At 32.6% G+C, this 27,702-nt stretch overlaps 1 protein-coding gene across 4 annotated transcripts in view; it reads left to right on the top strand.

Annotated features, from left to right (window-relative positions):
- The window catches only part of LOC129806204 (gamma-aminobutyric acid type B receptor subunit 1), a 97,795-nt gene that overhangs the window by 41,666 nt on the left and 28,427 nt on the right, over positions 1–27,702 (top strand). For 2 of the 4 annotated variants that reach the window (XM_055854615.1, XM_055854612.1), the window contains exons 6-12: positions 4,817–4,982; positions 12,194–12,437; positions 13,858–14,007; positions 21,554–21,696; positions 23,445–23,568; positions 23,636–23,752; positions 24,063–24,270. In XM_055854615.1, the coding sequence (XP_055710590.1) occupies positions 4,817–4,982; positions 12,194–12,437; positions 13,858–14,007; positions 21,554–21,696; positions 23,445–23,568; positions 23,636–23,752; positions 24,063–24,270 (1,152 nt within the window). Of the gene's footprint in view, positions 1–4,816; positions 4,983–12,193; positions 12,438–13,857; positions 14,008–21,553; positions 21,697–23,444; positions 23,569–23,635; positions 23,753–24,059; positions 24,271–27,702 lie in introns of all 4 variants that reach the window. The other 2 variants (XM_055854614.1, XM_055854611.1) reach the window with 1 other exon arrangement.

Raw genomic sequence — 27,702 nt, 5'->3', positions numbered from 1 at the left:
TATTATTTATCTTAATTTAGAAAAAGTCGAGGGGTAACTCATTTCGGGGAACTCGAGCCAATCTGGCTGGGGAACCCATACATTTTTTTCAGGAAACCCGGGGAACCCATACATTTTTTTGGGAACCCGAGCCAATCTGATTGATTATGAATTACCCCTTGGAAAAAGTGAATTTCATATAAATTCCGTTACGTTTTTGAAAATATTGTTCAAATTTGAGGAGTGAGAAATGTCATCCACAGCCCCCAAATGTATAAATTTGAGGAACTCTACTGTAAAGTTAAACTAAATAGAATAATTCTAAATTGCTCTCGTCTATTCAATGAGCAGGTAGAAAAATTTAAATAATTAGTACATCCCTACATACTACATGTACTAAAGATATTGATTTTTTTCGTGTCTATTCTTAGAAAAAAAAAACATTCAAATTTAAGAGAAATTGAATATAATAATTCATATTTGCGACTTTGGATAACAAAATTCGAATAATTAGCACATACATGTACTAAATGCAAATTAACATTTAGTATCTGCACCAAAAATTGAAAGTAATTAAATCTAGTATGAGAAGAATTCAGGAAAATTGTTCATGAGCCTATTGAAATAGCAAGTTAAAATCAAAATAATTAACACAAAGATGTACTAAATGCCAAACAAAATTTGGTTTTCGTATTGAAATATGAAAGTAAAGAATGAAAATCTATTTAAAAGAAATTGTATTGCAATTTCTAAGTGCCTATACTTGTTCGAGAAGCAAGTAGAAAAATCATAAGTAATTTTTTAGTACATACATGTACTAAACGTATAAAAGTCTTTAATAATTTTATTTGGAGTTTCAAAGTTTCATACTGAATTCTTTTGCAAACGGCAAAATTTCAATAAGTAGTCCTACAAATCCAAAGATATTGAAAATTTTTAATGACTGTTTTTAAAATTAAAAATATAAATTTATCAGAAACTGAAAATAACCATTTATATTCGCGGTTTCTTATGAAGAAAAATCTAACAATTTCCTAACATTAAAGTTGTTCGAATCGAAATGGTTTACACCGTTTAAACTTACTTAATTTCTTTTTTCGTTTAATCGACAAGGTGTATAGTACATACGTATTTCAAGAAATTACAAGAGTATGTCAATTAAATTTTATATAAATCGTTTTACTTAAGGACCATTCCCCGTCAATTGAAAATCGATTAGTCTAATAAGTCTACAAGTTCTACTCATTCTCTCTTAAAACAACTTTAAATTACTCCAAAAACTTCCTAAATGAAGTGTCCCAAATTCAGCATATAGAATATTAGTCTGAAAATATTTTCTTAAATTCCTCCAAATTGATTTCCTCCAAAGTTTTCCCATTTCGGAAATTTTTTTCCGCCATTTCTTCCAAACTGCCGCACTTCCCTCGGGGCTTAACAATCACAGATAGCAAATTTGATAGATAATGATGAGAAAAAACTTTTCCATTCACCAAATTGAGGTTAAATAAATAGGACTTTTTAATTAAAATCCCTCGAGATTAATCAATATACATAGTGATAATTTTCAAATTATATCGTCAATGTTTAATTTATTGGGATTAAGTGAATGGAAAGAGCTCTTATGCCAGGATATTGAAATGCAAATAGGATTGCAATGATATTTATTTTCCAAAATAATGATAAATGTTTATAGAATGGAATTTTACCTGTTTACCCCAATGAATACTAAATAATTTTCAATGACGTCATTTTCAATTCAACAATCCGTTTTATTCAATGTATTACGAATTTTTGAAATGCGAGAAGTGTTACTGATGTTCGAAACAAGTGTAAAAAGAAGCAGGAGAGGACGATACAAAAATAGTTGCAGTTTTCTTGTGGTTTCTACTTTAATACTTCAAAACATAGAAATTTATAGCAGTTTTCCATACCAATAATACTTTTACTTTTTAAGAAAATAATAATTTACATTAATTTTCTGTAGATAAATTAAGAATTTTGATAAAAATGGTAATAAAGGCAACCTCCAAAACTCTAAAAGTATACAAAACTACTAGAAAACTAAATAATGTAATTTTCAATATTAAGTATTGAAGAAGTAGATTTAGTAAACTTTCCTAAAATATCAATATATAAATATAATAAAAATCAATAGAATTTGGATATATAGACAAATATAATATATCTAAAGCATTTCCACCAATTAGCTCGGGAGACTGATCATTAACACTCAAACGGTGATTGATGCAAATTTTCCTTTCTGACAATTTATTTTATTTGTTTTGCTATCAAGAGCACCTTTGTGAAAGCATGTATTAAAAAAGTGATAATAATAAAAACAATAAAATAGTGTTTTTGTATACCAAATTTACGAGAGTTTCAAACTACTAGAAAAGTTTTCAAGCAAAATAGATTTTTCTAGAAAAAAATGAAAAAATTGAGATTGACTATGGTTTATCATTAGGAAGTCAATACTTCTGGAAAATTAAACAATATTAATGCAGCGGATTTCGGTCAAAATCCGAAAACCAAAAATCGCGAACGCCAAAATCCCAAACGTCAGAATCCCGAAGACATAAAGAGTATCTTAACTACTCCCACAATTGCATCCACGCTTCCCGGAGCCAAATGGAAACTTTCTATGTTTTGGGAAATTATTCCACGATTCGGGATTTTGGCGTTCGGAATTTTCGTTTTCGGGATTTTGGCTGTTCGGGACTTAGGCTTTTCGGAATTTTGACCAGTTCGAGATTTCAACGCATTTGGAATTTTGGCTTTCGGGACTTCAACCTATTCGGAATTTTAGCGTTAGAAATATTGGCTTTTCGGATTTCGACTTTCAAGATTTTTCCCGGAACCTAATGAAGGAATATTTAAAGCAAAAGAAGTTCAAGCAGTTCGTGCACAAAAACAAAATTAAAGCTTGCCAAGTAAAATAAAATGTTTCATTGTTTCATTGTGTTCCAAAAAAATAGTACGTTTGGGAAAAATTTTGGAATTAAACCATAATTTTTTTTTTTAATTCTTTATATTTAGAGAATATTAAACAATTATCCTGAAATAACCTTTATTCTCAATGATGTTACCGGAAGAAACGTCTTCTTTTGCTGGATTTTTTACCAAAAAGTACGGGTTTTTTTCTTACTAGAAAGCCACGATATTTTGGGTTAGCTCAGTATACCTAGTCCATCAAAATTGAATTGATTCAATACAGTAAGTTTTCCATAACTAGTTTTCTATTGTAACTTTTTCTAATGTTCTAAATTTCCTTTTGAAACAACTTATCAATAATTGAGAAGCTTTAATATGAAATGGAAAATATTATATGCTTTTGGAAAAGATATGTTCCATTTTTATTGCGAACCTATAATTTTTATTAGTGTTAGCTGTGTTTTATTTTCTGTTATTATTTCGCTCCTTGGAAATTAAAGGGGGGCAACTCACCTTTTCCGATTTTGAAATTTTAATGCACTTTGAAACAAAGTTTAATATATTTTCAGATGATATAAGTCATAAAATTTCGTTATTAGAAATATTTTTCAAAATTTTACTCTTTCTGATTGCTTATGCAATTTTGTTTGAAGTCAAGGGGCACAAAATAGATTTAAGGTTTACATTTTCCTGAATTTAGCATAATTTAGAATGATAAGGAGCTAACTCATAAAAAAAATATATTTTGAAAGGTAAAAATATGTATATTTCGATATTTGTCTTAATGCTCATACAAATAGAAAAGAAATATATTGTTCTTGTTTAGTAGGGTAAATTACGTAAATTCAAAATCTGTTCTAAATGGAAATTTTTCGCTACTCTAAATGGAAACACCATTGTTTTCATGATAAATACAGTACTAAATAATTATATTTAAATATTTTCTATATCACAGTTTCATTATTTAGTTAATTTTGCTTTAAATAAAGAAAAATCCATTCATATTCACAAATTTTAATTTGTGAATTAACTAATGCCCAAAACACATTTATGAATTAAGCCAAGGGGCGGATTAGTCAGAAACTAATGGAAAAGTAATCTGATCATTATGTGGATTTTAATTACATTAAGCCGTCTCTCGGTTTAAGTCGTAAATGTGTCTAGGGCATAATGTTCGTAAACGGCATTCCTTCAAGGATTTTTTTTGAAAGAATGATATACCCTTTGTTCATTCACATGATGCTAAATTTATCATTTGGATATCTAAGTTTGTAAGAATCATAAAAAGCAATTGAGGGTTAAACTAAAATATTCAAATGACGTCATTCAACGCCGGGGAACCGAATATTGGCAAAGAAAATCAATTGTATGAAGGACAATGAGAAAATATTCTTTCTTGACAATTTTGTCTGAGTGTTCAAAGCACGTCCTTGTTCTTTTTGTCAATCAATTGCCAAAGCCACAAGGGAAGTATAAATAAAATTGGCATTCTGTCAGTGAAGGAAGAGAATAAAATGTAACTTTGCATGCAAAAGTATGAAGACTTAAATTCCTTGTCAGTTGTGCTTAAGAAAAGTAAGTGAGAAAGTTTCGCAGAACATTTCCATGGAAGAGTATAAAATGAATTGCTACAGAAAAGTTAATCTAATTCGGGAAAATTAAGAGAACAACATTTATCTAACTCTAGTAGACTTCTATGCCAGACTCTAATGTCTTAATTTAAATTGAGGGCTGGAAAATTTTCCCAAAAGTGGGTGGGAGAGTATGTCTAGAAAGTATTATCACAGTATTATTATTCATTTCATACATTGTCAAATGAGTTGAAGATCTCTATCACCGTGGTATTTTATAAGTTCAGCAGAAAAGACATTTTCTATGTGTAAAATTTTCTCTCAACATTTTCCAGGATGGTATGAGGACAATTGGTATGAGGTGAACCTAGAGAATGAGAATATATCGTGCACTAAGGAACAAATGAAGGTAGCTGCCGAGGGACATTTGACCACGGAAGCATTAATGTGGAATCAAAATAATAGGAAAACAATATCTGGCATGACATCTGAGGATTTTCGGTGAGTTCTAATCCATTACATAGCATTAACGATTCCCAAACCACAACTCCCAGCCCAGAAGCCACATAACATTTAATGCCAACCCATTTGATGAGGTGAAAATTGCATGAATTCTGTGGGGAAGTAGGAAGAAAAGCCAAAGAAACTTTCTCAACTCATTCACCAAAAATCTTCAGTATCATTTTCCTATTTTAGTGAATTTCCACGAATTTTCTTCATTTCCCAAAAATTTTACCACATGCAAAATCTCTCTAAAAGTTTTACTTCTCTCTGTTCTTCTTAATAAAAAGGCAATGGTGGAGGATAATTCGCGGCGTGCTTGAAAGCGCGTTTTCGAACAGATCTTGCGGGGTAGGGTCATCGAAGACCGCGAGTCATTATCCCTTACCGTTGGACTTCTAACCTTGTCATAGGCATCCGGCCAAATGAAAAAGGACATTTTGGCGTCTTCTATACGGGGGGATTTCGAAATGCACCCCTGTGTGCTATGCACCGGTGAATCTAGGGAAATCTCCCCTCGTGGTTCATGCCTGAGATAAATTTTCTCCATCCTCTGTTATAAATTTTCCATGTGTGCTCTAACTAAAATAGATAGTCTGGAAGACTTTCTATTTTATTTCGAAACGTTTCAAACGTCAATCACACAGTGTTTTACATTAAAAAAAATTGTTAAAGAGTGGTAAAGTTAATATTTATACCTGATGACGAACACTTCATAAGGAAAAGGAGATGAGGCACCCATCCTCTATATCAAAACCGTCTTACCTCAGGATTTTATGTCAATATTGTTGCTAAATTAAGAAAATATCCCAAGTTTTTATATTCCTATAAATCAATTTTATTTTATTTAACTATTTCTTTATTTCTATTTAATGACGTCAAGTTAACAATTCGACCATATTAAGAAGATTAAACGATACATTCAGAAAAGAGATCGATACCGTGTCCATATTTCACCTGCTTTTCGACTTTTGATAATTTGAAAATAGATCACGAGAAAACATCTCTTAAAAAACAAAAACAAAATTTAAAATCACTTAAAATGTCCAAGTATGTGAAGAACAAACAAATAGAGCGTTCGAAGAGGGGGATTTTAAGCGCCAAAAGATAGGCAAAAATGCACCGGTCTAAAGCTCAGTGGGGGACTTTTCCTAGCGAGCACCAAATGCTAAGCTTTTTCAAATCAGCTGAAAACATATATTTTTTCAGCTGAGCTCTGCTAACCTCGAAGTTACACTAGCGATCGCAGTGGCAATTAGTCAAAGTTATTCTTTTTCCCCAATCGAGTGAGAGACTTTAATTCACTTGGTTTTTGTCTTTGCTGAGTTGAGTAGAAGCTAAGGTTAACCTTTTCCATTATTACAATTTTATGATTCTTACAAAAACCACATTTGACATTAAAAAATAAAGCAAAAAATTTAAAATTCACAAAAATTTTAAAAAATCATATTTATAATATATTTTGAATAATATGTATTCTTAAACCTTTTCCGACCAATAAATTTAATTTTTTTTGTCTAATTTTATCAAAAAATATTGTGAATTGATTTATAAAAAAATATACTACACCTAAATTAAAATTGCATTGCCAAGAATTCTTGTCCGCTGTGATTTTAGAAAATTAATAACCCAAGAAATTCTTGGGAATTCTCAAGATATTTTGATATTTAATGAATTCTAAATTCGAGAAATATTGAAAAAAACTTCGGAACCTCATGGATATACCAAGAAGATCAAGAACATGTAGAATTTAGAGCCTCTATAATTTTTATTTAATGGTATACACAGTCTACTCAAAATTATTTGAAATGATTTCCAACAAATTAGCATATTTTCCTGACTTTAGAGGTATTTAAAAACTCTCTTCTAAAAAATATAAATGCATATCATTTTAATTTAAAAATTAATCATTAAATTGAATAAATTTTTCATTTAAAAAAGAATACGTACAGTCTTAAAACAAACGATAATTGTTGGTTTGTTATTTTACCACGATAATAAAAGTAGTTTTTTGCGTAAAAATGCGCTTTAGAAAATTTATAATCGAAAATTTATAAATAGAAAAGTGCAGCATATACATTATGCATATGCATCGTGCACGGATCATACATTTATTTCACTTGTAAAATATAAAACATTTTATAACATAAAAAAATATATATTTTCTGCATTTGCCGCAACAAACAAAAACGCTTTTATGTAAATTTTTCAACTTAAATTGTGATAAAACAATTATATTTTATTTTGTAGTATCCATAGAAATTTTTTTGTAGTATTTTTAAAAGGAATTTTGAACTCATTAACTCTTTCCGGACCGCAGCATATACTGTAAGCCAATTTCACTTTTTTTTAAATCAAAAATATCTTTGCTCAGAAATTAATTGAGGTCCTACAAAAAAATATTTTACATTTAGACATCCTTATAGTTTGTAATCATTCACAAGAATAGGATTTTTATCAGTTCTGAATAATTAAAAAAAAAAAACATTGTTTTCCACAAAGTATTCATATGCTGCTTTGAGTACTCAGAGTCCCAAAACAGGCGAAAGAGTTAAGTGGGGGAGTCACAACTTTTAAATGGATTTTTTTAAATGCATCTGCAACTTTATTTACCATAAAAAAGTTAAAAAAGTAGAAAAATCCTGTTTCAAGATCAATTACAATAGTTGTGACCGACTGTGAGCATAATACATCAATGGCTGTTCCAGGAAAGACGCCAATATTTAATTGCGAAAATTGAGGAAAATATGCTTTTTGCAAAAGAAAAAACATATTTTTCATAAATAATGAATAATTTTATAACCCCCGACTGAATATTTGCTCAGAAAAAAAAATTTTTCTTTCTCGGGAAAATAATGACGCAATTCACTAAAAAATGCAACATTTTTGGTCAGGAGTATGTTTAATACTCTTATTTGACCATTCTCTATAGGCAGCATACCGCAGCATAATTCCTATAATAATATAAGTAATAAAAATCGTGATTATAATATCCCGCAAGTTGATAAATAATTTCAGGGGAAATTCCAAGTCCATTTTGACATTTTGAGAGAAAAAGAAAAAAAATGAAAGAGAAAATTTGCTGCTAAATGCTTCCTGGCGCCATCTACCGGCAGTATTTAGTTCTGCCATCATCCACTGCGAGCGCTAAACAGTGCCATTTTGATGTATTTGCTTAGCACTTTTTGTTCGAGAGCTGCTGATTGGCTAGCAGACTGATTCAGCAAAAAAATGCTGAAAATCCTATTTTATTCTGCTAACTGTGCTCGCTGGGTTGTGTCAAAATGGCGATTTCGAAATAAAATCCTCCCGTTTAGATGCTCACTTTACGGAAAAGAAATCCATTCCCTGTATATGTATTACCGATTTATTACAGATTTGATCCGGTCGGTGCTGTCACCTTGAAAGTTTTCAAACCTGTCAAATAAATCTAATCTTATCAAAATCGATTGATAAATAAATCTTTTAAAATAAAAATCGTTTGACTTTGGTTTTGAAACGAATCATTATGAAGAATTTTCTTAATATAATATTATAAGCAAATTTAAGGTTAAATATAAAAATAAACAACATGGAATCCTCTCGTTGAACAATAACCTTCCCGATTCGAGAGCTCTTTCCGGATAAGGTTTTTCCCTTGTCGATTCGAAGGTATATCACAGAGAACTTACCTAAAAACCCGTTGGAAGTTCGAAAGTTGAAACCGATGAGTTCCACTAAAGTTAGCAAATTCATGAAATGGACACTTATTATAATAAAAATGCTATTCAAAAGTTGCCGTTCTGAAATTCCACAAAACTACACAAAAATTCACTTTTTGCAGCAAAAGTTTGCACATTGTTGGTGACGGACGATTGAAGTGTCAAGAATATCGAAATTCGAAATGACAGAACAATCAGCGCTAAAGCGGCAGGTATATGAACTTGCACTTTAGGATTCTGGTAGATTTTCGAATAGGTTTGGCTTGGATTTGGAGTGGCTTTATCTCTTCGAAAGGTTATTACTGAACGGAGTCAATATCGATTTATGAAAGACGGAAGGGTCTCTGAAGACCAGCAGTTGATATCTCTTACCGTTTGGCCTCTGGGCATATAACAAATATAGAAAAAACGGCCAAAGACCGGAACATAATTTTTTTTCAGATACATAACACAAAATTGAAGGATTTTATATACCGCATTTTCAATGGCAATCGAGCAACAGAGATCCATCACCTTTTTACCTTTTCGGTTTTTTTTTGGCAGAAATTCTTTGACAAGAAAATGAAGGGTTGAAGGTTTTCGGCAGAGCAAAAATGGCATGGAAAAGTTCAAAGTGAAATTTTGCAGTCAAAAACATCAAGTCCAACACCAAGAAATATGAAATATTTTACCGGAAAATATTCATCGTTTTCTCAAAGTTTGCTTGAAGCAACCAACAACTCCAATATTTCCTTTAAAGCTTCAAGAATACGTTGTGAAATTGAATTTTCTTTTGAACTATCAAAAGAAGAGTGCCACAGAAGTTTGAAGGGTATTGATTTCTTGAAAGGGAGCAATGGATATATATTTTTCATGAAAATCGTAAGCATTTCAGCACTGTTGAAAATACTGCGAGAAATTGTTGACAAAAATAAAATCATGATATCTCAAATGATTGCCCATCCATGCTTAAGAGTTAACATTAATACCAAGAATAAAGATTCGTATTTCGCTAAATACGAGGTTTACGCTAACTAAGAGGTTTACTGTTCCGAAATATTAGAAACACTAGCTTCGAAGAAGGCTTTTGAGCTTCGCAAAAATCGTGCCGATCTGTCGATTTCAAACCAAATTGTGCCAATCTGTCAATTCTTAGCTGCATATTGGCCAATTCTGCCGATCTCTGCTCACAGTTCACTCTCTGGTCTTTGACATAGATAGATAGATAGATAGATAAATTCATTCATTAACAATGTTTTCGAAGTATAGTTTCGCTTTAACCCTTTAACGACGAGACAGTTTTCGCTGACCGAAAATCAGCAATAAAAATTAAACCGATAAGCAAAACTTGTGAAACGTCTTACATCTAACTTTCGAAAAGCCAACAGAGTCTGATTCAGTGTATTTCTTGCCTCTACGAACGATAGGGACAATAATAGCCTAAAAATTTAAGTAATTTTTCTGACAATACCAATGACTGATAATATTCACTCTAATGAAAAATATTTTGTTTGAGTATTGTAGTTTCTTGTCTCAAAACGGTTTTGCTTAAAAAAAATTGGAAGTATAAAAAATAAATAAAATAAATTTTGAATATGAAAATTTAAAAATTCGCCATTTTTGAGCTTAAAAATTTATTATATATCAAATAGTTGGAGACTTGAAAAAATATCCTAGATTCCTTCAACCTTCTACTTTGCAATCACGTACAAACATAAGTAAAAAATAACTTTAGGTAGTCAGGAAAAAATATTTTCTTTATGGGACACCGGTGTTCCAATCGTCCTTAAAGGGTTAATCAGATCCCGTGTAGTTTTCAGCATCCACCGCCGTCTTAGCGGTGGTCACCAGTTTCCAGAGCAAATTGGTGGAAAAGCTCTTTCTCAGGTTATATATGCCAGTCATGTAAGAACGTTCGAATGTTTTAAAATCTCAATCCCAATCCGAATGTTTTAAATAAAATCCCAATAAAAGAAGAAAAAACATTTTTGAATGTTTGAAAAAAATATGTTTGACTATTCGGCGCTATGATCGAAAATGTCGTTTGCAATTAAGCAGAGTTTAACTAAAATTTTAGTTAGTTTTTGCAGTTCATTTTCTAAGCCTTGACCTCTGGGGTGACATGATAACTTATTTTCTATACTATTGACTATCGATTCTGAAAAATGTAACATTGAGTGAGAGAAATCCAGAAAAGTTAAAATAACATTCCGGAAATGTTAATTTTACCCTGCAGTATTGATCCGAAATCGGTGTAAATATTATAAATATTATGCTTTTTAGGTGTATTAGGGGTTAAAATTACCCTTTTTCATGTTAATTTTACCTTAAAAATGTGTAAAATTAACATTAAAAATGTTGATATATCTTTACACCTAAAAATTGTTAAAGTTATGAGGAAAAAAAGTTAATCGCAGCCCGTTTTTTTCTCAGTGAAGGGATATCTGCTCTTCTTTTAACAAATATAGATATTTTATCAATAATTATATTCTTTTAAAAATGCCTCAATAATGCCCCAACTATGCGTAAAAAGTCGACATCCACTTAATCTAACAGATATAAATTTATCGATACTATCGATTCGATAGTGTCAAAAAGTTATCATTCCACCCTTGATATGATTTGATCTGCTGGAAAATGCGAGCACCAAATGCTAACTGATTTCAATGTCAGCTGAAAGCATATGTATTTTCAGCTGAATTCTGCTAACCTTCAAACGATTCTCGCGAGACAGTGCCATTTCCATATATTTGGTTAGCATTTTTCGTTCTAGAACTGCTGACCAGTCAGCAGAAATATGCTGAAGACGTTGCTTTATATCCATATTTTTGGTAAACGTAGTTTTAAGGTTTGTAGAATTCAGCTGAATTGAAATCGGTTAGCATTTGGTAGTTGCTGGGTGCTGACAAGTTTACAAATTTGAATTTAAAATTTAACGGTAAGCCTTAACGGCATCCAACTACTTGTTTTCAAAATTATATCAATTTCAACTATTCAGGAAGCATTTCCTTTCTTGTTTGTTATTTTTCTCAGTTGAATTTCGAGCCATTGAGCAATTGCTCTCTCGATTCAACCGAGAATGGCAATATTGAACACTCTGTAAACAATAAAATATGTTACTATTGTTCTGATAAAGCAATACTCAACGTAAAGTTTAAGTAAATTCCTGGAAATTTTGCAATAATTGAACATTTCCTGAAAAATGAGAATCCTTTTTCAAATGCTTTCCAGTACAATACATTTCTTATTAAGAGAAAATTGCGCGATCTACGAGTTTTTCGCAGGAGTGGTAGGAGTCGAAGTTATAGAGTTGAATACCCATGAATTGAGAAAGTCTCGGTGATTGCAAAACTTTGGCGCCTCAACTCAGGTTGATAAAAATTTCCTCTCATACGGAAAATGCTGGGGGGATTATTGTTGTAAAATTGTACGAGCCCTTGGGGTTTTCCTATATGTGATTTTTCCTGGGGGGGTTGATGGGTTGAGTAAAGTTGAGAGTAGATGAATGATTTCTTTTTGTTATTGTGGCAGGAAACGCCTCAATGAGGCTCTCATGTCGGAGGGCTACGATATCAGCCACAAGAGATATCCTGAGGGATATCAGGAAGCACCTCTGGCATATGATGCTGTATGGAGTGTCGCCCTGGCTTTCAACAAGACAATGGAGAGGCTCAAATGGCGCAAGAGATCATTGAAGGACTTTACATACACGGACAAAGAGATTGCCGATGAGATTTATGCTGCTATGAACTCTACGCAATTTCTGGGTGTTTCGGTGAGTTTTCTGATAATAATTTCATTTAATTTTACACCCCAAAAAGCAAATTAATCTCACGTTTATGTCAACTTTTTATTGAAGGTGATTTCTTCAGAAAAAATAATATATAACTCACGAAGAAAATACCTTTTTTTTCTTTTTATTGATTTTCATTCCGCTGAATTTATTCCTCTCGTTTTATATTTATTTATTTTCTCATGGCAAATTGAACAAATATAGATGGCATTTCTATATTTATTTATGTGAACCAAACCCATCCTTCAGGCGGTGATGTGAACTTATTTACACGTAACATAAGCAAAGTACGAAAATATATAATGGAGGCCTTGTAGAAAAATATTTTTTTTTAATTCCATATAAAATTATTAATTTTTTAAATTAGTAACGCCTTGAGCACACCTTTTAGATCGGTAAAATTTCATTAAATCAAAATTTCCGTCAAACAAAAATTTGGACTGAACTAAATTCAATTTGGTGTGATGTTCAAAAGAAGAAGAAGAGTGCGAAAGAGTAGGACAGGCATATGCAGAACTTTTACGAAAGAAAAGGATGTGAATTTTGACTTTATGAAATTTAATTGATCTAAAAGGTGTGCTGGAGTCATAATGGCTCCGACACACCTTTTAGATCAGGAAAATTTCATGAAGTCGAAATTCGAATTCCTTTCTTTCTCACTCGATTTGTATTTGTCTATCGCATTTTTTTCGCACTCAAAATTCGTTGGAGCTAAATTGATTTCATTGTGATGTTTAAAAGAATAAGAACAGTGCGAAAGAATGAGACCGACATATGCAATGCGTGAAAGAAAGAAAAGGATTAGAATTTCGACTTCATGAAATTTTCCTGATCTAAAAGGTGTGCAAGAGTTATAAATCAAATTTAATAATTCGCCAAACAAACATTTTCCGTTAAAATTAGTTCAATATATTGTTATGGCTCCCGCACACCTTTTGGATCAGTAAAATTTCATGAAACCTAAATTCAAATCCCCTTCATTCAAACACGTATTTCATATGCCTGTCTCATTCTTTCGCTCTCCAAATTTGATTAAACTAAATCGAATTTGTTGTGATTTTTTAAAGGAAGAAGAAGAGTGCGAAAAAGTGAGATAGATATAAGCAAAACATGTGAGAAAGGAAGAGACTCAAATTTCGAATTTCGATTTCATGAAATTTTCCTGATCTAAAAGGTGTGCTGGAGCCATTAATTTCGAAATAACTCCTAAAATTTTGTAAAGTACTAAAAGCTTTTTGTAATTTAATATTTTCAATTTAGTACATTAGTTCAGCATTTTCTGTAATTTACCATTACAACCATTTGGGGAATGAGATAGAGATAAAATTTCAATGATAAATTGTCAATATTTATTCACCAAGTAATTTCCCATCGCAAATGATGTGCTTTTTCCATTAACTAGGGCCGAGTGGCTTTCAGCTCGCAAGGTGACCGAATAGCCCTTACCCAAGTGGAACAGATGATTAATGGATCATACGTTAAATTGGGATATTATGACACCCAAGTCGATAATCTTACATGGCTAAATATGGAGGAATGGGTTGGCAAGAAGGTAAGTTGCTATCTAACTATCTCTTGCACCAATTAATTCCATATTTATGAGCTCAAGTAGCTGACTCTCCTCCTGAAGCATAATTGGACCATTTTTTTTCAACCTGTAATGCTTACACATTCACAGCTATTGTAATTATGTGGTTTGATTAATCCCTTTTGATCTATCTGAAATTCTGGGAGTTTATGTATTGAACGTCTCTAATTTTGAGAGTTATTACAGAATTAAAGAAGACTTTCCAAAGTCCTATTGAAAAGTCTTGAAGACGTTTTCTCTGTGTGATTTTACCTAAGGAAAATTCAGTTTAAAATCCTTACCTAAGCCTAATCTTACTCAAGAAATCGAAAATGGTTTTTAAAGGTTTTACTAATTACTTATTATTGATAATGAATGTTTTTTTCCGTGTCCATTGCTCGAGGACAGAACCATCGTTGAGCAATCTGTAACTATTTCTATACTTTAAAAACTTTAAATTGTTTACATGTTTTTTTTTTTAAATACCGATAAATTATATACATTAATTATGCTCATCATTCTGCTGAAGATAATTAACGTTTATCGTTATAATTTGACACCGGGTACCGGTCAAAATCTTTAAAACCACAATACCGAAAACCAAAATCTCGAGAGCCAAAATCTTGAACGACAAAATCCCAATCGATAAAATCCGTAAGAAAAAATTCCTGAAAGCCCTAATTCCGAAAGCTAAAATCCAGAAAGCCAATATCCTGAACGCGAAAATCCGGAACGACAAAATTCCAAAAGTCAAATTCCTGAAAAACCAATATCCCGAACGCCATAACCTTCAAAGCCGCCAACATTACGAAAACCAAAGTCTCGAAAACCGAAATCCCGATCGACAAAATCCTGAAGACCAATATCCTGAAAGTCAAAATCCCGAATTCTTAAAGGGAAATTTTCTGTGTGTTGGGAAATTATTCTACACATTATACTCCGTATAATATCGTCGCTTTCAGAAGTTTTGACCCATTCTTACCATCCACAAGTGGATCTTGAAAAATTCGAAAATCAATTTGAAAAGCCAAAAAAGAGACTTCTTGATACCTTGAAGTACATCCTGTTCGAATTTCGAAGTGCTCAAGTGTCAAAATGTGACGGTCTTCACATTGTTGTGATGAAAAAAGCAGAACAACTACGCTTGCTGTTCTTGTCCCATTATTTAATCACTCCATAATCACTGAGTAACTCTTTTGCCAGCTTTTTAGTGTGATATTTGATAAATTTTCCCCACCTTGTTCGAAAATTTAGTTTGAAAATTCGAAATTGAATTTCAATTCTTCGAACATCAACGACTTTTTGTGTAATTAGTGTTTCATATACTTTTATCTAAGACACTATTGGAGAATCAAAATCTACTTGTGTTTACACCCATTCGAGATTTTGGCTTTAGGGCCCGAAGCCAAAATGTAGGGGAGTCTGGGGCAAAAAGGCACAATTTCAAAATTTTGAAAATTTCAGAATTCGATATATTCCAAGATAAAAACGATAGTAATAGCGGCTTAATTTTTTTCCATAGATAGCCTCTATTGACGTTCTTCAATGTCACAAGTTTTTTAGAATTTCAACAAAGAATTAGAAAATAAAACAAAAATGAAATTTTTAGCCCTGTTTTTGAAATAATTTCCTTAGAAAAGATATCTATTTTTACCTATTTATTTTCCAAAATCGATACACTGGTAAATATTTCTATAATGATCTGGATTCGTTTTTGCATTTTCCCAAGATTCTTTTCCCCTGAAATCATTTTAATAAAAATGACCAGTTGGGGAAGTAATAAATGGAATGGGGCAAAAAGTAACAAAAATCGAAGCAATTTCTGATGTCTTACGGCGAAAAAAAACGTCTTTGCCTTCTGGTGCCGCTTGTTGTTGTATACATATCAATGATATTGATAAAAAAAATAATACGCACAACGCAATGTATATCCTCAAGAATAAAAATTCTGTCGAGCTTTACTGAATCTAATATATTTAGTTTAAAAAAATACAAAACACTACAAAATTCCACTATTTTTTTTGTTTTGTCTTTATTCTCCACTTAAGTGACATTTATTCGGCAAGTCTTCGGCAGATTTCGTTAAATTCATCTCGCCCAATTCCCCATTTTCACTTTTTCATAATAGTTCAACAGAAATTTCTTGCCAGAAGTATTCTTTGGAAAATGATTAGAAAAGTGGTTTCTCTCGTTCAGAATCAGAATCTCGTTCAGAATCTCGTTCAGAATCTCGTTCAGTTTCGTTCGTTCGAATAAATTTCCAATGAAAACTTGGATTTTGAAATTTATTGCTTTACAACATAATTACTTTAAAGACTTAAAATTTTGTAAACAAAACACTTCTTCATATGACTTAAAAATATTTTGACACAGAATTAAACATTCGTCAAATTCTGTATTTTATCCGAGACACCTGGGAAAATCTTATCCTAAGCGCGAACCGCAATGGGTGGGGATTTTCGAATTTCGAAATATCCGCATTTGAAAGGGAATATACCGACTTTTTATAATTAGATTTTTTCTTTCAATAAATAATGAAAACGGTTTTTTGTAAACTTTCTGAATCTCAATTTCTATGAACTCATACAAGCTTATCAGTAGCTTTTCTCCCATCTCTACTTTCGACTATCTCTTGCTATCTCGAATGTTCTTGTTTTCCACTTTGAGCAACACCAATGGTGGCAAAGATGTCTAACTAAGAGAGGAAAATGATTAAATTTACCTTTAACCTCTCACCTTAATAGTTCTTTCATAGGGGCGTTCTTTGCAACGCTGCTGGAAGGACTTTTTCATACAATATATTAGATAAGAATTTCTTGCAAATTAAATAAAAATTCTCATAGAAAAGTCCGTTGTCGGGGAGAAGTGCAAAATGTTTGCATTTTCTCGCAAGACTTCACATCATGAAAAGCTTCCCTAGTTGCAAAATTGTCCCTGTGCAGAAAGTTTTCAGAGACTTGTCTGTGTCTTCTCGTTCAAGTAAACTAACAAAATTTAGGGTATTTCTCTATTTTGCACTGCATAATTTATAAATTTAATTTTGGTGCAAATTGGGAAGATTTTAACACGAATGTTGTACAAGTGATATGGAATAAACTTGCAAAGAAACTTTGAAGTTGAGCAATTTACTATAATTTTTATATGGTAAACCAAATTGCTAAATTAGGCTAAATTCCTAATAAAAACGTGCTTTGAGTTCTCTATTAAAAGATTTTCTACCATTTTCTTATATAAATGATTTTGATTATAATCAATAAGGTTTAATAAATAAAATACCCTTGCATTTCAAAAGAAAACAAACTAAATTTAAAAAAATTTATATGGTAAATTCTATGAAGTTTAAACGTTTAAGGTAGTTCACCCTAAAGAATTTGCGTGATTTTAAATTATATTTTCGAATTACAGAAGGTTACCCAATGCTTCGTGCTCATCATGTTTATGCTTCACTTAAAAGATTTAACCTCACAGTATTTATTGATTCAGAACCCATTTCGTGTGTACTAAATTGATGGCCCTTCCGAAGTTCGGACATGCAATCTTAACACTTATCGATTTGCACCGAAACTTCTTTGGCAACTATTGCTCAAAATAGTTAACAAATCTCTCGTTATAAATTCATAGGATAAATTTCGCAGGTAAAAGTCTTTATAAAAAGATATCAATAACAAAAATAAAAATAAAAATAAATAAGAAATGTGCCTTTTGGCTATTACACCCCCATATTCGATATGTCCAACAAGTGTTAAAAGTGCTTTCGGGTAGAAATTGTGGTTACTTGTCAATCAAACTCCACTTAAGCTGAAACAAAACCCCCAAAATAAATCTATAAATGCGATTCTGGCAAATTACTGTCAATAATAGCATTTGGGGCAAAAAAAACACCCACCAATTGACCTTTACCAATATGAATTTTTTGTACTTATTCAAGAGTGGCAAATTTTTAAAGCACTGGAAGTTATTCTGTGTACCATTTTAAAGGGCGAAATTGAATTAAATTGAAAAACTTTTATTGATCGAACTTCACAGAATGACAAAGATCCTTATAGAATCTGTCGAGTTTTCGGAAATTTACATAACGCAGTAGCAGCCAAATGAGCAGAGATAATCCAAGAACTCAAATCCAGAGCATCTCCAAGACAAAAGATAGGGGAGACTGGGGCAAATTTGTCAAAACGAAAATTTCAATATTCACTATTTTCTAAAATAAAAGAGACTGAGGCATGAAATTTTTATTATAGATAGCCTTCATGAGCCTTTTAAAACTTACAAAGTTTTAAAGGATTCGAGGAAGGATTATGTAAAATAAAAAATAATGAAATTTTGAGCCCTATTTTTGGAATATTTGGCTTACAGAAAATATCAATACTAATTAGTTCAATTTAAGCACATTTCTCCTTAAGATAGAGAAGAATTATCTTCGACAAAGTTGTAGAGGATTAAATTTCCTATAAAAATATGTCTATTTGATATTTTTAACATTTGCGAGAGTAAAACGTCACAAATTATCCGAAGACTGACAAAATTTGCCTCAGCAATTTTGAGAATCTCCACAAAATCGACTTTTAGAAAATGATTCGAAAATCACATTTCTTTTGAGATAGAGGAAAATAGTCTTCTGCAATGTTGTAGAGCAGTAAATTTCCTATAAGAATCTACTCGTTATAAAACGTTTAAGTTTTCTCAGAGCTCGTGAAAGAATTAAATGTGCGTTTTGACAAGTTTTGCCCCAGTCTCCCCTATTCGAAAATCGGTTTTGAAAGCCACAGAAAAGAAGTTTTTTACTTCCCGTTTCGTCCGCATGGTGGCTGTTCGAATATCGAAGTACCTTGAATGTCAAAAGGTACCACTTTTCGCTTTCTTATGGGGAAAAATAAAGTAACAATGCTCATAATATCACTGTCCTATTAAAATTCTTTTCATAATAACTGAGTAACTCGTTAAAAGCCTATTGGTGTGGTGTTTAATAAATTTTCTCAAATTCATGAGAAAATTAAGTTTGAAAATTTCAAATTGAATTTGAATCCATTCGAACATTAACAGCATTTTTTGAAAACTTTAACGCCATTTTTCCAAAAACATTTTTAAAAAATCTATCCGAATACGAAGCAAACCTACGTCATTTTGTCTAGAAAGCGGGTATTGTATTTTTAGCAGAGACACTTCTGGAGAATAGAACTACAGCTGAAAGCTCTCACTATGATTAAATTATTAACTTTGTTCAGAAATAACCTTTTGAAGAGACAAAGCCAAAGCTAGTCAAACCTATTCGGAAATGAACCAAAAATTCAAAGTACAAGTTCATATCATATTCACCTCTTCAACGCTAGGTTTTCCATTTTGAAATTTCGGCATTCTTGACACCAACCGTCAACAAAGGAGTGAAATGTGGGATGAATACAATCATCTCGTTCAGTAATAATCTTCTCGATTTGAGAGCTCTCTCTTATTGAGTTTTTCTCTGTACACTGAGAAAAAACTGGGGTGCGATTAACTTTTTTTCCACGTAACTTTAACACTTTTTAGGTGTAAAAATATATCAACATTTTTTTAATGTTAATTTTACACTTTTTAAGGGTAAAATTAATATGAAAAAGGGTAACTTTAACCCCTAATACACCCAAAAAGTATAATATTCACACCGATTTCAGATCAATAATGCAGGGTAAAATTAACATTTTCGGAATGTTATTTTAACTTTTTCGGATTTCTCTCAGTGTGGAATTGTTTATTTTACCCTGCAGTATTGATCCAAAATCGGTGTAAATATTATGCTTTTTAGGTATATTAGGGGTTAAAGTTACCCTTTATCATGTTAATTTTACCCCTAAAAAGGTGTAAAATTAACATTAAAAATGTTGATATATTTTTACACCTAAAAATTGTTAAAGTTATGAGGAAAAAATTTAACTTTTTCGGATTTCTCTCCAGTGTACCAATTCGAACGTATATATCAGAGAGAACTTACCTAAAAACTCATTTGAAATTCGAACGTTTAAACTGACCAGTTTCACAAAAGTGAACAACCTCATGAAAAGAATTTTTATTTTAATGAAACTGCGATTCAAACGTTCGGCCATCTTGAAATTCCACAGAACTACAGAATAAATTCACTTTTCGCAGCACTATTGTTGACATTGTTGGTGATTAAAGTATCAAAAACACCGAATTTCGAAATGGCAGAACAATCAGCGGCAAAACGCCGAGTACGTGAACTTTAGACTTCTGGTAGACTTTCGAATAAGCTTTGGAGTAAATTTGCTTTTTTTCGAAAAGTTATTACTGACCGGAACCAATCCTCTCGTTCAGTTATTACCTTCCCGATTTGAAAGTTTTCTCCGGTTGAGGTTTTTTCTTTACCGATTCGAAGGTATATCACAGAGAACTTAAGTAAAAACCTGTTGGAAGTTCGAACGTTTAAACGGTTTAAACCGACGAGTTACATTAAAGTGAGCAAGTTCATGAAATGGACATTTATTTTAATAAAAAAGCAATTCAAATGTTCTTCCATCCTGGTATTCCACAAAACCACAGAAAAAATTCACTTTTTGCAGCAAACGTTTGCACACTGTTGTTGACATTAGAAACGATTGAAGTGTCATATATACCGAAATTCGAATTGGCAGAACAATCAGCGCTAAAGCGGCGAGTACATGAACTATCATCTTTTTGGGCCTCCGGTAGATTTTCGAATAGGTTAGGCTTGGCTTTGGAGTAACTTTTTATCTTCGAAAAGTTAATACTGAACGGAACCAGTATGTCTCTTAATTTCTCCCTACCCTCCTCCGTTTCCCTCTAAAGATTACCTAGGTAAACATTTCGTCCTTATACGAAAATACCGTGATATCATTCCGTATAAGGGTTTTTCAAGGTCAGAAGTTAGAATAGCTTTAGAGAGCGTATTTCTCGACCGAATAGTATCATGTTTGGGCTTGTTGGAAAGGTCTTGGAATTCCCGATAAAACTAAACTTGGTCCAATCGGTTCTGAAACGGAAATGAACTGATTCATAAGCGATAACTAATTTTTATTCAGAATTCAATTATATTACTCTTTGGTAATTGGTTGAGAAGCCGTATACAGTAAATGATTCAGAAGTACTTAACAGGTATAGCGTCAAAGTCACGAGTTCGAACATTCTACAAAAGTGGGACGCTTTGCCGCCCCTCTTATACACCTTTAATCTTAAATACCTTTAATCCCAAAAAAAATCCTGGTAACCAAAAAAAGGATTTGAACCTGGGACACTTTTATCATACAACTAATATTCCACGAGTCGATTTAACGATCGCTTATAAATGTTAACTGAACAATTTTATACACCCAAAAAACTAAAACAAAATCATTTTTTGGGCATTGTGTCGAAGTTAGAAGATCGAGTATACCGCAAAGCTGGAATGCTTTTCTATTAATTTACATAAAAATTGAAAATTGGCTTCACTGAAATTTCAATTGACTTGAGTTCTAAATTGGAATCACTTACACTTTCAATCGCTTTTGTGTAATACACCTTTCTTTTGCGGATTAAATTTCAGGTGCCGCAGGACAGGACTATTGTGAAGAGAGTACTGAGGACGGTGTCCCTGCCTCTGTTCGTCTGCATGAGTACCATCTCGAGTTGTGGAATTGTTGTGGCATTAGCACTAATTGTCTTCAATATTTGGAATAGCCATCGAAGGTAAAATTAACACGGTGACAGGCACAAAGTGAATCAAAATGCATATCCAGTGTTTGTCTATTCAATTTGTCATGATGGTTCTAATGAAATTGAGGATGGGACGCTTCATGAGTAATTGCATCTGCAAGACTTTGATGTTGCCCCAAACTCCCCAAATACCATTCGTGTGAATCCCAATGGGATGACTTTGGGTTGGGATTATTCGTTCACGTAGGAGTTTAATGATTTAATATTTTATAGTTCCCCAATGGGAACGAGATGTCTCAAAATGACTTGGGTTTTCAGAGATGAGAAAGGCTCTCAAGTGCTCTAAATATAGACTTATAGTCAAGTCTTATAGACCTTATTGATTGATTATCTTATTATCCTCAATAATCTATGATTTAATTAGACTTTGTGGAATTAGTCATGACTCATGAGATTGAGAAAGCTTTCAATGTGAAATCGATATAGGATATTTATTGATTACCTTAAAATGAATTAGAACGCATGTGTTTTGTAACGCACTTGGAGATTGTTATAGAAAGTGAGGTTAGGATTGGTCCTAAAATAAAGTTATTCTTGAATCTACTTTATTTTGTTTGAAATTTTAGAAAATCATGCTTTTGTTCTACTTAAGAAAAATGAAAGATATAAAACGGAGATGAAATGGGTAGAAGAATGAAAAATTTTAATATGGGACACATCAACTTAGACTATCTCATACAACACACCATTTCTTCATAATCCGAGACACTCTCCCCTCTTCAAGCTGTGACTCTGCTTCAATCGTCATTTTATTTTATTTAAAAGAGTTTGAAATTCTGAACCCTTTTGTATCAGTCCCAAAGTTTATCTAGCTTGTAGCTAGAGACCAAACGGTCAGAGATATTGCCTTATAATTTTCCGTAACCCCCTAAAATCGTTATTACTCTTTAGAGAAGTTTGCTGAATTCTCCTAATTTCTCCGCATTTATATCAATGTCTTTTGGATGCACTCGTGTGTATTGTATTTTGTATCAGTCCCAAAATTCTGTCACCTTGCAGCTAGAGACCAAACGGTCAGAGATATCGACTTAGTATTTTCGGTAACCCCCTAAAAAGTCGATATTATATAGAGAACGTTTCTCAATTCTCCTCGATTTTTCGTTTTTGATACCAATGTAATGCAATTGGATGCCCTTATATTTAATGTCTTTTATATCAGTCCCAAAATTATATCACCATGCAGCTAGAGACCAAACGGTCAGAGATATCGGCATTATGTTTTCGGTAACCCCCTAAAAAGTCGATATTACTTAGAGAATCCTTCTCAATTCTCCTTGATTTTTCGTTTTTGAAACCAATATAATGCAATTGGATGCCCTTGTATGTAATGTCTTTTGTATCAGTCCCAAAATTCTGTCACCTTGCAGCTAGAGGTCTAAAAGCCAGAGATATCAGTTTGCGATTTTTAGTAACTCCCTCAAAAGTCGATATTACTTAAGAGCACCTTTCTCAATTGTCCTCGATTTTTCGGTTTTGATAATGCAATTGGATTCCCTTATGTTATGTCTTTTGTATCAGTCCCAAAATTCTGTCACCTTGCAGATGGAGACCAAACGGTCAGAGATATCGACTTAGTATTTCGGTAACTACTTAGAGAACCTTTCTCAATCCTCCTCATTTTCTCGTTTCTGATACCAATGTGATGCAATTGGAAGCCCTTGTGTGTAATGCTCCTATGAAGTCACAAAGTTAATCAATGTTGAATTTTCCATCAATTTCAGAGTGATTCAGTCTTCACATCCTGTCTGCAACACAATCATGCTCTTTGGCGTCATAACGTGCCTGGTATCCGTGATCTTGCTAGGTATTGATGGACGCTTCGTCGGTCCGGACGTATATCCTCAGGTACAAATGCATTTCATCCTCTTAATCATCTGTCCACCATTCAAATCTCCTCTTCCATCTCATTCAGGTATGCCAGGCAAGAGCGTGGCTTTTAGCAGCTGGATTTACTCTAGCATATGGAGCCATGTTCAGTAAAGTCTGGCGAGTCCATCGGTTTACCACAAAGACGAAAACGGATCCAAAGGTAGGAGAGAAAGAAACAAAAAAAAACTCTTCCATCCCTGCAACGTCCTACACTCCTTTTTCCCTCAAACTTAAAAGGTGGACTGATTTTCCGAAGGTGGAACATTAAAGAAACATGAAATGAATTGGATATCAATTGCTTTTCTGTAGCAAAAAAATCCCCTCTTATTAATTTCCATTTCAATTTTTTGTTCTACCTGTGTACAGTTTTCACCTGTCTTTCCGTTTTTCCCCATGTCTATTGCCTTGAGAGAGAAATTGCATTTTAATAGCCCATTTCTGTATATATTTTCATCGTTGGTGCTCAGCAGAAGAAAGTGGAACCATGGAAACTGTATACAATGGTCTCTGGCCTCCTCTCAGTGGACCTCGTAATTATGCTTACATGGCAATTATATGATCCTCTTCAGAGGCGCCTAGAGACCTTTCCGCTGGAATATCCCGTGGCTACTGACGATGATGTGAGAATACGCCCAGAACTCGAACATTGCGAGAGTGAAAATAATTCCATCTGGCTCGGTATATATTCAATTAATTATACATTATCTTTCCATGTACTAAAAAAAAATCTCTCTTCAAACATCCCTCAACCTACAATGCCTTGGCCAAATTTATCCTCACGATTTCACGATAAACTACGTGGAAAATTGATATGGAATTTTAATGAAAAACTCGTGGAAATTTATCAAAATATAATCCAATGGATTAAATTTGAATATTTTAGCAAGATTTGATAGAACTGAAATAACGCTAGTAGCAAAATTTACCAGAACACTCAAATTAGGTCATGAAAACATTATTCTTACGTAAATCAAAAGACTTTTTCAGAGTAACACTGAGTTCTGACCAATCTCTTACCGCAATACTACCTTTAAAAAATTTAGATGCAGGCCTGACCAAAAAATAATATCGGTTTTTTCGAAGTTTTCTTCAGAGTACTTCCGTAGTAATTTCGTGGTAAGAATTACGTCAGTAAAATGTAAATTTCTGTCAGTGTGTTTAGTTGCAATTATCATTCTATTTTTCTCTCGATCAAATAATGTCACTGAGTCACTGAATTGCAATAAATATCCTTCTCAATCATCCTCAGATATAATTTTATGCCTTTTATGATCATATAAACCATATAAACCTATTAAGCCAGAAGAATGTGGGAAGTTTAGGAATACATTTTGTTAATGCTTCAGATGTTCAGGAAGCGAGGTTCAATAAAAATTCTAACGAAAGTATGACGTCTGGGTGGCATAATAATTATCATGACAATGCGATAAAATCACCAATATCATGACTTCATTATGCTACTTGGGAATTTTTTCCTATGTGTAGGGGAGGATAGGGCAGTTTCTCCTATGAATAGCAAATGGGATTATGAGACAGTTCTACAAAAAAGAATAATAATAAACAGAAGTAAAATTTAGTAGGGGAGCGTGAGGTACTTTCACGCAGCTGAACTATTTTTTAGAATTTATTTGCTAAACGAATGTTAAGCATATTCAAACTAATTATGTTCTGTAAATTTCTCTTGAATATTAACTATTTGAAAATATACACGGCAATTTGCTAAATTCAGTGGCACCTCAATAGAAACAACTAATTCTTTCCAGACCTTCGAAGTCCGTAGAGTAAAAAAAAACTTCTGTTAACTTTATTGGAGATTGAATCTATCTTGAGTTGACTCTATCGAGGTCCCACTGTAATTTTTTTAGTTAATAAAAATAGGAACAATATTCCTTTAATTTAAATAGTTTATTGTGGATAAGATCACTTCACTTTAATGGACGAACTATACGTGAAGGTATCACAATGCGAAGTAATTCAATGAAAAAATGGGGCTTTTTTGGGGCTTTTTAATAATTTGAAATACAGTATGACTCCGATAGAGTCAACTCCTATAAACTGTAAACGCCATGAAAATTCTGTAAAATTCTAGGTTTAATGTCAAACTTTTAAACTAATTTTGTTAAGTAAGAACTTCACAAAATTTTTAACGAGTGAAATAGTATCTACAATAATTAATAATTTAGAATATTGCAGATATACAAGAATCAAATGTGTTGACTCTATCGGAGTCGTGCTGTACTGAAATAAAATAAAGGAAGATTTTATTTCACAATTGGGACAAAGGGAAATTTTCTGTGTTTTGGGAAGTTATTAGTTTCGTACTTTGGGGCAAAGGGAAATTTTCTGTGTTTTGGGAAGTTTTTAGTTTCGCCCCTTGGGGCAAAGGGAAATTTTCTGTGTTTTGGGAAGTTTTTAGTTTCGACCCTTTAGGCAAAGGGAAATTTTCTGTGTTTTGGGAAGTTTTTAATTTCGTCCTTTGGGGCAAAGGGAAATTTTCTGTGTTTTGAAAAGTTTTTAGTTTAGTCTTTTAGGGCAAAGGGAAATTTTCTGTATTTTGGGAAGTTTTTGGTTTCGTCCTTTGGGACAAAGAGAAATTTTTGGGAAGTTATAAAATATATTTTTGCCAAAGCCTGACTGAAAGGATAACCATCCCTGACACACCCGGAGGGAGTTTATCTCCTTGATTTTCAAGATACGTCTTACGTCAGTGCTGTTTCAATTTATAAAATATATTTACGCAAAATGTATGACTGACAAAATTTCCGATACTTGTACAAAATGTATGAAAGACAAGATTTCCAAAGGCAAAGTTTCCACAAAGAACAAAAAATACAGAAGAAAAAGATTCCAAATACAAACTGGGAAAAACTAAAATGAAAAAAAAATAGAAAAACAAAGACTCCCGATCTCTTTTTAAATACCCTCTTCTTGAACCATTTTCAATTTCCAAATTATTTTATAAAGATTTATAGACCAATTTAAATCGATATTAATCGATAAAAACCATGCGAAAAAGAATATAAGGCAGAGATCCTTTTCTGGAGTTCGAGTAGCTCGAAGATCTAGCATATCTGCTGCATGAGGACTGCACAAAGCAATTGGTTAAGGTCGTCGTGTAGCAAGTCAAGCAGAGGCCTAAGCTCAATTGGTAGAGCGCTCGTCTAGTTAACGAGAGGTCTCCAGTTCGATCCTGGATAGAGGCAGAATTTTTTTCCTACCTCTAATCTGGAGAAAAGTGGATGATTTGAGTGTCACTTGCTCAGATTGACGATTCTCTGTATTCAAATACAATTAACGAACATTTTCTTTCTCAAACTTCGCAAAAAAATTCTCGTAACACATTAGTTTAATTAAATTCTTTTCAAAGAAATGAAATTGCCCTTTCGGTAAACTGCCCCACTCTCCCATAAGGTTTCTCTTCATTGGAAATAAATTTCTACCCAAAGGTGTATTATTAAATTTCAAATTTTTAATTAAAGACTCAGTCTTTCCGTACAGAAGTAGATCTTGAAAAATTCGAAAATCAATTTGAAGATCCAAAGAAGAAACTTTCTTACTTCTTAATACTTTCGCAAGATGGCGTAAGTTACATTCTGTTTGAATTTCAAAGTGCTCAAATGTCAAAATGCGACGGTCTTCACATTGAGCCCGATCACAAGTAGATTTTGATTCTCCAATAGTGTCTTGGATGAAAGGTAAATGGAACTCTATTTGCACAAAAAGTCGTTGAAGTTCGAAGAATTCAAATTCAATTTCGAATTTTCATACTAAATTCAACGACTTCTTGTGCAAATAGAGTTCCATTTACCTTTTATCCAAGACACTATTGGAGAATCAAAATCTACTTCTGTTTGAGGCCAGTATGGGCCTTACCCTTTGAGCACCAAATTCTAAGCAAAAATTTAGCTGAAACAGCTGAAATTTTTGCTTATTACTGCTGAATTTCAAGCAATTTTTTTTTCAAGCGATACTCGCAACTTAATGAATGAGTAGTCAAATCACGTTCAATTTTTCTTTCAGAGACTTTACTGTAAGAGCAAACTCAGATTTGTGCCAAAGGCGATTTTAATATTCTGAAAGGTACATAAAGAAGGATTCTATATCTTTTAT

The sequence above is a fragment of the Phlebotomus papatasi genome, chromosome 3 (assembly GCF_024763615.1).
Source record: "Phlebotomus papatasi isolate M1 chromosome 3, Ppap_2.1, whole genome shotgun sequence".
NCBI lineage: Eukaryota > Metazoa > Arthropoda > Insecta > Diptera > Psychodidae > Phlebotomus > Phlebotomus papatasi.
Note: the sequence above shows the minus strand (reverse complement) of the source record. Positions and strands in the feature narration are given on the sequence as shown.